Source organism: Arachis ipaensis, chromosome B5 (assembly GCF_059453495.1).
Source record: "Arachis ipaensis isolate K30076 ecotype BB chromosome B5, ASM5945349v1, whole genome shotgun sequence".
NCBI classification, from domain to species: domain Eukaryota; kingdom Viridiplantae; phylum Streptophyta; class Magnoliopsida; order Fabales; family Fabaceae; genus Arachis; species Arachis ipaensis.
Window position 1 is genome coordinate 19,048,445 of NC_142440.1, and position 10,752 is coordinate 19,059,196.

General features: G+C 33.6%; 3 protein-coding genes and 1 long non-coding RNA gene across 6 annotated transcripts; 3 read left to right on the forward strand and 1 right to left on the reverse strand.

Annotated features, from left to right (window-relative positions):
- Positions 1-1,358: 1,358 nt before the first annotated feature.
- LOC107643195 (Protein kinase superfamily protein) lies at positions 1,359-4,836 on the forward strand. The gene is made up of 12 exons (XM_016346776.3): positions 1,359-1,874; positions 1,956-2,060; positions 2,167-2,224; positions 2,312-2,392; positions 2,497-2,568; positions 2,667-2,914; positions 3,012-3,083; positions 3,408-3,524; positions 3,611-3,692; positions 3,814-3,860; positions 4,142-4,223; positions 4,532-4,836. Exons 1-12 carry the CDS (start codon positions 1,642-1,644, stop codon positions 4,613-4,615), a joined length of 1,281 nt encoding a protein of 426 aa, XP_016202262.1. The 5' UTR covers positions 1,359-1,641; the 3' UTR covers positions 4,616-4,836.
- Positions 4,837-5,702: 866 nt separating this feature from the next.
- On the forward strand, positions 5,703-7,500 carry LOC107641739 (histone acetyltransferase MCC1-like). 2 transcript variants are annotated; one of them, XM_016345212.3, is made up of 5 exons: positions 5,703-5,864; positions 6,049-6,214; positions 6,383-6,491; positions 7,019-7,247; positions 7,362-7,500. In XM_016345212.3, exons 1-5 carry the CDS (start codon positions 5,734-5,736, stop codon positions 7,459-7,461), a joined length of 735 nt encoding a protein of 244 aa, XP_016200698.1. In that variant the 5' UTR covers positions 5,703-5,733; the 3' UTR covers positions 7,462-7,500. The 2 variants fall into 2 exon arrangements, with proteins under 2 accessions (XP_016200698.1, XP_020978923.1); XM_021123264.2 differs by having other exon boundaries at positions 7,019-7,271; positions 7,362-7,472.
- A 212-nt stretch (positions 7,501-7,712) lies between these two features.
- LOC107641740 (histone acetyltransferase MCC1) lies at positions 7,713-9,685 on the forward strand. 2 transcript variants are annotated; one of them, XM_016345213.3, is made up of 6 exons: positions 7,713-7,818; positions 7,905-8,106; positions 8,186-8,369; positions 8,801-8,900; positions 8,994-9,222; positions 9,384-9,685. In XM_016345213.3, the coding sequence occupies exons 2-6, from the start codon at positions 8,000-8,002 to the stop codon at positions 9,514-9,516; spliced, it is 753 nt and encodes a 250-aa protein (XP_016200699.1). In that variant the 5' UTR covers positions 7,713-7,818; positions 7,905-7,999; the 3' UTR covers positions 9,517-9,685. The 2 variants fall into 2 exon arrangements, with proteins under 2 accessions (XP_016200699.1, XP_088342794.1); XM_088486668.1 differs by lacking the exon at positions 7,713-7,818 and having other exon boundaries at positions 7,980-8,106; positions 8,186-8,330.
- On the reverse strand, positions 8,518-9,390 carry LOC148563514 (uncharacterized). The gene is made up of 2 exons (XR_015883329.1): positions 9,176-9,390; positions 8,518-9,096 (listed from the first exon to the last, which is right to left on the reverse strand). It is a non-coding gene; the product is annotated as an uncharacterized LOC148563514 (long non-coding RNA).
- Positions 9,686-10,752: the final 1,067 nt, after the last annotated feature.

Consider the following 10,752-nt stretch of genomic DNA (forward strand, 5'->3'; position numbering starts at 1 on the left):
TTCATCTGCATGTCCAAGGCAGTGGGAGGCACATTTGCAAAATGTTCATAGTCAAGAAGATAAGCAGCAACCTCCCTGAACCCTGTTTCCCCCACCCAAATCAAGCACTTCAGACCTAATTGTCCAAGAGCTTTACCAACAAAACCTTTCGAATTGTTTAGGGGCAAAAGGCTCCTCATCAGTTGGTTTCACAATTGCTGCATTCTCACCACGGGTATTCAAGAAATAGTAAGCACCCCAAGCCCACTATGAACAGGAATTGGATCTGCCCCATCTTAATTGCCTTCACAATGTCTTTGACCATATCTTTTCATCCTATTAAGGTGATTTGATTGCCCCAATATCTCAATAATCCCATTCTTGTCCCTCTGCTGCATATCGCGTCCGGTAGGTGACAAGCACGGTGTGGATGAGCTCCTATGAATAAGATTTCTTGTGAGAAGAAGGGCGGATCTTTCCGTACAACACTAAGGTCGTTCTTCAAGACCAAATCCCCAAATGTTAGTGAGCTCTGTTCAGTAGGCACATTAAGGGCAACCTGCAGCCTCCTATTCACAGTATGTGCATTGTTACCTCGATCCAATTCCATGTTCAGGACACACTCGGTATCGGTTTGCACAAAAACCCTTCTCCTCCCAGAAAGCTTCCAAAATCGAAACCATAAAATTGAACTGAGAAAAATAAAAAATAAAAGGATCGAAGAAATTGAAAGGAAAAAAAACTGCAAAAAAATTATTATTATTTACCACATGATGATGAAGAAGAAGCAATGGGTACGAGAATGAGCAGGGAAGAAGAAGGAGGAGGAGGAGGAGGAGGAGGAGGAGGAGGAGGAGGAGGAGGAGGAGGAGGAGGAGGAGGATCACGTTGATGCATTCTTTTCAATCTGGAGGACTTAATTAGTGCAATTGAGAAGTCAGGGACTAAATCGGTGTATTTTGTGAATCTCAGGGACTATTTTGGGGTTTAACTCGTCATATTTCTCTAAACATCTATAATATTAAAAAATATCTCAAATGTCAATATTCTACAAAAATACTATATATAAAAATAAAAAATATTAGAGAATCATTAAAATTTATTATTTTTAACTATTAGTTAATTATTAATATATAAAATATAAAATAAAATATATTATTAAATTATTAAACTAAAATAATTGAATTAACAATTAAATAATAATAAAAAAAATAAATTTTAATAATCCCTAATATTTCTCATTAAAAATAATTTCACGGCTTGTTGACAAATGACAATCAATTAAATTGTTGATTGATTTTTTGAATACATACTTGACTATACACTGTTTTGATATACCGGTCTTATTACGGAAACGAAAAAAAAATCCTTCATGTTCTTAAAATTGATTACTCAACCGGTCACATATTGTCAATGCAACAAATTCGTATTAATTTTGGTGCAAACATTTTTCTACGCCTGCAAATCAGTATGCAATATGCATGCTTTTCTTTCTCCCATAGTATTTTTTAACTTGTTAGGCCAATAACTGAGTGTGTGTTATTATGATTAGTGATAGGAAAAGGTGTTGAGTTATGACCACTCAATTGGTGATAGTAATACTAGTTTTCTTATCCAGTTGAAGTAGCAGTAGCAGTAGCAGTAAGCGGCGCCTTCACCACCATGGCCATGCTTGTTTCTTCTTCTTCCTCCTCTTCTTCTTCTTCTCCCCATTCCCTCTCTTTCACCCGTTCTCTTCACAACGCACTTTCCCCATTCTCCATAACACTCACACTCACACGCTCTCACTCTCCCAAACGCGCACCACCATCTTTCAAAGCCACCCTCATCACCAACTCCGATTCCTTCCAAGTAGGTCGCTCCATTGGCAGCTACGGCTTCATGAATGTCACTAGGTCAACCTTCCCTCTTCTTTCTTCTTCTATCTTCTGTCTTCTATTTTGCCAAAATTTCACTCTTTCTCGTTCATTCTTCAGCTATTCAGCTTTTCCCTCTGCCCTAGAAGGCAACAAGTATTCATACGCTGATTTCGGAGCTGGTCTCAAGACTCAAGATGTTGGAGAAGGCAGTGTTAAAATCAGGTACTTACTTAGTTACTTACATTGATTCAAACAAACGAATTACCTAAATTCCAATTAGAAACAAAAAAAATCACTGATTATGATACTCATGGCAGCACCATTGCAGGCTCTATGAAGGTAGGGTTTCCCAGGGTCCACTCAGAGGTACCCCTGTTATTTTCAAGGTAATCACTTTTGGCATTCTTTCTCTTTTTCTCCGTTTTGGACTTAGAGTTCTTATTCATTGAGCGCATATGCGATAATGTATGAAGGTTTATCCTGGAAAGCGAGCTGGTGGAATTGAGGCTGATATGATGGCTGCTAATGAGTTGAATGCTCACTCCTTTCTTCAAGTTAGATCATACTATATATGCTTCAATTGATTGAATTCTTGAATCTGAGTTTCCTTTAATCCTATTTGTTTGGTTTGGTTTGGTTTCCATTTTTTATCTTACAGAGAAATTCTAAAGGTATTGTTCAGAATCTTGTGTTACTTGTTGGTGGTTTTGAAACGATTACTGGAGAGCAGGTTTGTCCTGTGAAATCATTATCTTATGTTCTTTCCGTTTTCCATACCGTGCATTGTTTTCTTTAATCTTGTTGGAGAAATAAATCTACCTGTTCCAGTGGCTTGCTTTTCGCGATGATGGGAAATATAGTGCGGCGGATTATGCAAAATTTGCGAGTGATAGGGTATCGAGGGACCGAGCTTCGGGAGAATTGTCTTCCTGGAATCGCTTTGAGCAAGAACAATCGATCAAGAGAAAGCAAATTTTTGTGATAAAGCTGCTCCAAGGTGCTATGAGAGGTCTAGCTTACATGCATGACAATAACAGATTGCACCAGAGTCTAGGACCATTTTCTGTGATGCTCAAGTAAGCAATGGCAACACTTTTACCTTTGTCATGATTTTTCTTTCGCCTTGTATTTCTCCATTGCTCTATCTTCAATGTGTTTGCAACATGGTGGCAGCACCATTTCAGAAAGAGAAGGTCGGTATTTGATTCCAAGGCTTCGAGATCTGGCCTTTTCTGTTGATGTCAGGTAAGGTAATTGTTTACCTATCCCCTTTCTTATGAATTAACATATCCCTGACACATTGATATACTGTTGATACTTCATTTGCATATGCCAAACAAATTGTATTTTATTGTTCTATTACTTTCTATCCTTACTTCCTTCCCTTTTATCTTTTTTGAAAAAATAGTTTTGTAACTCTCTGTGAACTTCGAATTTCTTATGTGCAATGCAATATATATCCTGCTTATCTGCACGTGGTAGGATGGCACTGTGTTGAATTCGTTTTGCATACATTACAAGCTGAAATAGATCAAGATATAAATAGTGTTGTATGATTAATCGTTCCAGCTACTCAGAACTAGAGGAGGATCCAAGATCACTTGCAGATGGTCTCTGGAGGCGAGCAACAGCTGCTGGTGCATTCACGCGTATGGAGAAAAGAGCCTTTGCAATAGCTGATGACATGTAAGTTCTCAGAATTCTGTTCATTGAAGAAGTCTATTTCAACATCTTTTCCAGGTTATCTATTTAGTTTATGAGTTCCAATACAGATACGAAGCGGGTCTTCTTTTTGCGTACATGGCTTTTGTTCCATTTTGTGAAGCTGGCGCAATGGATGGCCTTGCCTTGCAAGTAAGCTCTGCTGGCCTTATATGACTTCATCTTTGGCAGCCCATAATTCTTTTTCTGTGGAAGTGTTCCTTATCACAAGGTTACATATTCACCGGTGTTTTTTCTTGACCACAAAATTCAGAGACTTTTAGAGAACACTTTCCAACTTGATCTTGAAGCAACACGAGAGTAAGATTTCTTCTACTTTATATTCTTGGTAAACCAATATTGTTTTCTCTGTTTGTGGCATAAGCAAAAAAATTTAGTGAGCTTGAGTTGCTGATAAGAACAAAAGCTGAAATAGAAATACTTGGAACAGCAACTCATCATTTATTGATATTTGATAGTTGATGCATTGTTTTCATCCCATTCAACTAAGTTCCTATACATAGCAAATATACTTCACATGGCACACAATAGTAGATCCTTGCTTAATTTTGTCTCATCTTGTTTTCTTCTTCCACCGGCAGGTATTGTATGGAAGATGACCGATTAGCGAAGGCTGTCGAGTTCCTCGATCTTGGAGATGGTGCTGGTTGGGAGTTACTTCAGGTATTAATTTATATGTTAGAGTAAAATTAATATTTCGGTCCTTGTAAAATTTTACTTATAGCTTTGATTATTAGTATATTCGTCCGATCCGTCTGAAAATTCCTTATTTTCTTTTCATTCTCTCGGCTGAAAATGCTATCCATGATAAAGAAATTCTTGAATGTATTATTGTAGTGAAGTTATGTAATTAAGCAAAGAAGTCATATTGTCTTTTCTGCTAGCACCATTTTTTCAACAGACGTAGGTTTTGTTGTTATTCCAAACGTAGACTATTCTAATTCCGGAATATTGTTATCATGATTTTTCAGGCAATGCTTAATGCTGATTTTCGAAAGAGACCAATTGCGCAGGCCGTTCTCAATCATAGGTTTATGACTGGGGATGTTCTTTGAGTTTCATGGCATCTCTCGCAATTATATATGTTAAATTTGTCCGTAAATATTCCATGTTTGCTTGAAAGAAATGTCTTGAATATATGCATTGCTTTCAACAAGTAGCAGTGCTTGTGTAAATAGTATAATACTGTAATAATATATAATATTCATAATATTTAAGAATATATAGAAATAGCAATGAAAACTTGGCACCCTACTGTATTATTTGTTTTGTCTCATGAGTCATGACCATGTTTAATTCTCTCTTTTCTTCTATTTATTTATTATTTTTAGTTTTTGTTATTATTTTGGTGGGTGGCTTCTTAACATATTTGTATAATTCATACTACTAGCCAAAAAATAATTAATTGCAGAGTGCCAAGTATTAGCTTAGAAGGATAGTTAAGACCTTCCAATGGGTTGCGTTGTTTAATTTTTGTTAAGATCCTAAGACATTTTAGGTTGTCTTAGATAGATTCTTTTCCAAGGTTCCAAAATTTCCATTTGCCTTGTGAGAATTCCTAACCAATTTGTGAATGAATCCATTAAGGGTTATTGGGAATATAATATATTTTAGACGACCTATGCAGATCTAGTGGGGGTTTATTTTTTTGGGAAAGTATGGGGAGCCAATGGAATATTTGTATAATGAGTACAATGGAGGTTTAGGAAGTATTAGAGATATAACCATTAGTATTACCCTTTTTCATCAGCGTAAGCCTCTGGGATGAGTTGTATCATGACACGGTATTAGAGTTCTAGATCCGAAAGGTCAAGAGTTTGATTCTTGATAAACTCTAAAATCAGCTTAAGAATAAGCCATTGGCTCCCTAGTTTATTTATTTTTTAATGGACTCGGTATATTATCTATCTATCTATCATGAAGCTTAATTTGGTTAGACATAAATAATCTGTATTATTTGGCCATTTGGGTGTACATAGAAAAATATAATACGGGATTATGCAATATGACTATGTTCATTTATAATCTCCAATATATAATCAAAATACACACAAACAACATAATAGAGAAAGGTCAGGTCTGCAAGATTCTTTTCGTTGTTGGGAAGCATATAATATATTAATCCATATATAAATATCATTGTCTAATATGCATGCAGTAATTAATCATAACAATGACAACAACAATGGCAACAAGCACAAAGGTGCACAATCAACCACCACCGCCAGAAATACGTTTCAGGCCCCTACTACTTTCCGACCTTGCGACTCTGCTGCATATTCATGCCAAAATATTCCCCCACGGGTGAGACCACGGTTATAAATATTACGTACATATAAAAAATCAGTTACTATACATACGTTGGTTAATCTATTTTTAATATTTTTAATTTGTATTTTATATACCCAACAACTTGGATATTTTTTGAAAAGATATATAATTATCATGACAATGATCACAGTAGTGTTGGAAATTAATTAATTTTCAGGAATGATGAAGACCCTTCATTATTTTACGAACAAATGTTATCAAATGAAGATTCTGACAAGATGATGACATTGGGAGCTGTTGACAGTAGTAGGCCAGATGATAAAAGTGATGAAATCATTGGATACGTAGTCACAACTAAAATTGTTAATGCAAGCGACAGTGAGGTTCATATATAATCTATCCCAATTAGTTAATTCCTTTAAATATAATTGCGGCAACAAATATCAAATTCTTGATATATCTCTTTTCCATTGTATTCTGATATTAAGTTGTCAGTAAAAACACATGAATAATTCGATATCTAACCCTTATGAACGTTATTATTATTGTAGTTAGCGGATAATATAGTTGCAGGTGAGTCGTCAGATAAATTAGACAATAAGAGTTTGGTGTATGTTATGTGGCTGGGAGTATTGGAAGCATATAGGAATCGAGGAATAGGTAGGAGTAGTTTATTTTTAAGATAAAGTATATTTTTTCTCCTGAAATTTGTTAAAAATTTTAAAAATATTTTTAATTTTTTAAGTTTTATTTTGTTTTAATTTTGTTCTAAAATTTTTTTATCTGCATCTAATATATTTTCGATATCTAAATTTAAGATTAATCTAATAATAATACATGAAAATAATATTTGATTTCTTTGTGTTGAGAGTTGTTCTTATGAAATTATTGTTGATTTGGTATTAAATTTTTTGAAAAATTAATCGCCAAGAGTATATTTGATGCAAATTGAAAATTTCTAGAATAAAATTGAAACAAAATAAAATTTAGGAATATTTTAAATTTTTTGTGAAACTTTAGAAACAAATACTATAATTTATTCTTATTTTATTATATTATATTGATATTTTTCATTTTAGCTAGTTAGTTACTGTTATTATTGGTGAATTACTTATATATACAATTATGTGACGTGTACCCACAAAATTAACTACTAAATTAACCAACGCATTATTTATATTGTGCAGGAACTTATTTGATGAAGGAGGTTATAGAGTATGCTTCGAAGATTCCAACTTGCGTGGGCATTTACCTGCACGCAGTTGCTGAGAACAAGGCAGCAATTAAGTTGTACAAGAAAATGAAGTTCAAGTGTGTTAGAAGGTTAAGGAACTATTATCCAATCAACGGCAAGCTTTATGATGGATTATTATTCGTCCACTGTCTTAATGGTGCACGCTGTTATCGCTCACCAAAGTATATATTCGTTAACATATTTATGTACGATGCACATGTGAATATATATATATGATTAATTATATTACTACTAACTCAGAAATACAATTAATTTTTATATATATATTTTTTCAGAGATGTTGTGACATTAATGTTGGGGCACGTGAGGAGTGGGTTGAAGTCAGCGGGTACTAGGCTGCGCAAGATTAAACAAGAAAGGCAGCACCGTTCATGAACATATTTAAATTCGTTCTTTTTCTTCTTTTATTTATTTATTATTTACTGTATAATTCAATAGAAAAATTTCATCTTACAAATGATTTGGTAGTGCAGAATAAATTGTGTATATATAATATAATGTTTGAGTAAATCACAATCCCTCTCTCCCTCTTTATTTTCCCCCTTAACTTGTGTCACAAGCTGATTTCTTGAAAAATACGATTATAGGATTATATTGTTTAAATAAATAAAGAAGAGTAAATAGTGAAAAAAAAAACAATAGGGGAGATTCGTTGCGTTGCTGGGGATAGATTATAGATCCAATTACAAGTCTTTTGGCCAAAAAGCATCACCATCTCATCTTCTCTTTCAAGTTATCTATCTAATTCATTTCTGTTCTGACTTTTTTCTTTCAGTTTCTATGAGTAGTTTAATTTAAACTCAGAAATTGATATTCAGGAATGATCAATTTGAAGATGACATGCTGAAGCTGTTGTTGTTTGATTGGTAGTAATAGTAATTTAGCTAGTATTATTCCACAATTTCTAAGCTCAATGGAAAATAAAGAAGCGTTTAGTAAGAGAGAAATAAAGTACAGGTCAATACAACCTTCTGATGAACACACTTTACAGCGTATCCATGACCAACTTTTTCCCATCAGGTTAGTTCTCTCATTGACTTATGCTTTTAGCTCTTCAAAATATAATTATGTCTTCAGTAATAATGTTCACAATTCTCAGGTATGAATCTAAATTTTACCAAGATGTGGCTAACGGGCGAGGCACCGAGTCGTGGGGAGCCGTAGACGTGAGTCGCAGTGATGGTCAGAGTGATGAACTAATTGGATTTGTGACGACTCGGATTGTTCCTGCAGCAGAAGTTGAGGTTAATTATGTTAATTACTTGAAGCATTTCATGAAAAAGGTATTTAGTTAGTACATTGTTGCGAGGAACTTGTGCTGGAAATAGACTTACAATTTGATATCTTCTTAGGATTTCAAGTCCATATATTTCTTAAGCCAATCTTATTATTATTAGCAATATAATCATTTAGGTGTGTTTAGGAGAAGTGATTTTATGACATAGTATTAGAGTTTCTGTGACAAAAATGTCTAGAATTTTAACATGAGAGAAAAAAAATTATGAAAATTTCACATAAATAAAAAAATTTTATTAGAAATATAACTATTTATGTGTTTTTTCTTATCTATTTAAACTTCTGAGAAAAAAGTAATTTCATAACAATTATGCTTCTCAATATCCGTACTACGAGGCTTGATTAGGGTAGGCCAAAATATGTAACAGAATTTTGTGCTGATAATTGTGGTTTGTTTTGTCCATGAATATTGACATAGATAGTGAGTATCCATGGAAATGACTTGGCCAAATCAGATGAAACTTTAGTCCATGTTTTAACGCTAGGAGTGGTGAAGGAGTATAGACATCATGGAATAGGTAGTAATTTCTGATTGGCACTTGTAAGTTGTAATTATATTATTACTGGTTAACTTGTGTGGCTCATCATCTCATATGCATCTGCATTTGCAGCTTCTGATCTTCTTAAGAAGGTGATTGAAAATGCTTCTATGATTCAAAGTTGCCGCGCTATTTACTTGCATTCGAGTTCTGAGAACGAGGCAGCAGTCAATCTCTACAAGAAAATGTCTTTCAAGTTAGTAAGAAAGTTGTCAAAGTATTATTCATTCGATGGCAGACATTCAGATGCATACTTATTTGTTTACCCACTCAATGGCGGTCGCTTTCATCGCTGGCCATTGTAAGCCTAAATTACCATCCAATTTTCATGCCTTACCTTGTTTATGTTTTTTCAACTATTATTCTAATTACTTTTAGGTGATACTCTTCTCCAAACTTTGCGTCAACATGAAATGCTTATATTGTAATAACTTTTCATCATCTCATCGTGTCATGTTTCAGCGAAGTTCTGATATCAATGTTGAGCTGTGTGAGGACCGGCTTGGAGTCTTGGGGGACAAAAATGAAGACTGATACATCTCAAAGCAAGAAAAGTGGTACACAACAAAACAGAGGGAAGTTAGCTTGCCATTAGACTAGACTCTATATGTAGTATATGATTTTTTTGGTGTCTATGTAGTATATCATTTGGATCTTTCTGAAATTTAACCCAAAACATGACTATATAATTTGTGACTCTCATTGTAATAGTTGGCATAGTTCTTCACTTGTCAAATAGGAGGGTTGATATTATTAAAACTCAAGGCAGGAGATAAAGATAATAGATTTCTGAATTCAAGTATATAAAATGAATGCAAGATACAAGTTATATATAGAGCTACAATCAACATCTATCATAAATATAACATATAACTACTAACTACTACTAACCTAATTCTCAACTACTCAACAAGAAAAAAACTATAGAAATCGACAAAAATAAACGCAAACGAAAATGCCGCAACGTAGTGCAGACGGAACTCTCAAAACAGAGCGCATAAGGAACTGTTGGAGAAAATGCAGATGAATTGTCAAAAGAAATGTCGATAGAACTGTCGAAAGAGTGGCAAACTGATTAAATCTGTAAAAAAATGGTGAAAAACTACTAAAAAAGTGACAAATTGTCAAAAAGTATGGTGCAAATGAAATAGTTGAAAGACAATTGATTTTTTCATGAGAATTATAAATATACCTCTAAAATGTGAGAACAATAAGATCAAAACAGATATCTCAAAAATAGAGAACAAAATTAAAGAGAGGACACCAAAAAATTTTAGATAGGGTCCCATAAATATGTCACGTCAGCAGTCTATTAACACGTGACAGCATAAAGCATATCCACGTCAGCGATTAAGTGAGCCTTAATAAAGATGATAATTCAAACATCAGGAGATAGCAACTGTATAAGTCTTAGTTAATACGTTGATCCAATGGGCTAATGAGTCTGAAAAAGATAGGCTAAATCAGAGTTGAACATAATAAAACGTGTCAGAAATTTAAAAATATTACAATATTTAGGATGTTAGAAATGATATTGCACTACTTTTTTGCACATTCTTTTATTATATAAAAAATAATTATTTTGTCACTTATTAATTATTTTTAATACTAAAATAAAAAACTATACCAGAAAAGTATACACAATTATAGTATACATAACATTTATCAAATCATTTCGATTGTAAGCTTGTCCTAACTCTAAACACAAACTAAACTAATTTAAAATATATTATTTATAAATAAATTATATTATAGATAGACAGATGTAGATGTTTATGAAAAAAAAATCCATATATTATGGGCTAGTAAAAGTTTTTGGTCTGCATCCAGC

Excerpts from the sequence above, each read along its gene's own strand:
- LOC107643195 (XM_016346776.3), top strand. The coding sequence starts at position 1,642 with ATGGCCATGCTTGTTTCTTCTTCTTCCTCCTCTTCTTCTTCTTCTCCC. Across the intron at positions 2,393-2,496 it reads ATGCTCACTCCTTTCTTCAA|AGAAATTCTAAAGGTATTGT; the intron begins GTTAGATCATAC and ends TTTATCTTACAG. Across the intron at positions 2,569-2,666 it reads AAACGATTACTGGAGAGCAG|TGGCTTGCTTTTCGCGATGA; the intron begins GTTTGTCCTGTG and ends TACCTGTTCCAG.
- LOC107641739 (XM_021123264.2), top strand. The coding sequence starts at position 5,734 with ATGACAACAACAATGGCAACAAGCACAAAGGTGCACAATCAACCACCA. Across the intron at positions 6,492-7,018 it reads ATATAGGAATCGAGGAATAG|GAACTTATTTGATGAAGGAG; the intron begins GTAGGAGTAGTT and ends TATATTGTGCAG. Across the intron at positions 7,272-7,361 it reads ATATTCGTTAACATATTTAT|AGATGTTGTGACATTAATGT; the intron begins GTACGATGCACA and ends ATATTTTTTCAG.
- LOC107641740 (XM_016345213.3), top strand. The coding sequence starts at position 8,000 with ATGGAAAATAAAGAAGCGTTTAGTAAGAGAGAAATAAAGTACAGGTCA. Across the intron at positions 8,370-8,800 it reads TGAAGCATTTCATGAAAAAG|ATAGTGAGTATCCATGGAAA; the intron begins GTATTTAGTTAG and ends ATATTGACATAG. Across the intron at positions 8,901-8,993 it reads GTATAGACATCATGGAATAG|CTTCTGATCTTCTTAAGAAG; the intron begins GTAGTAATTTCT and ends CTGCATTTGCAG.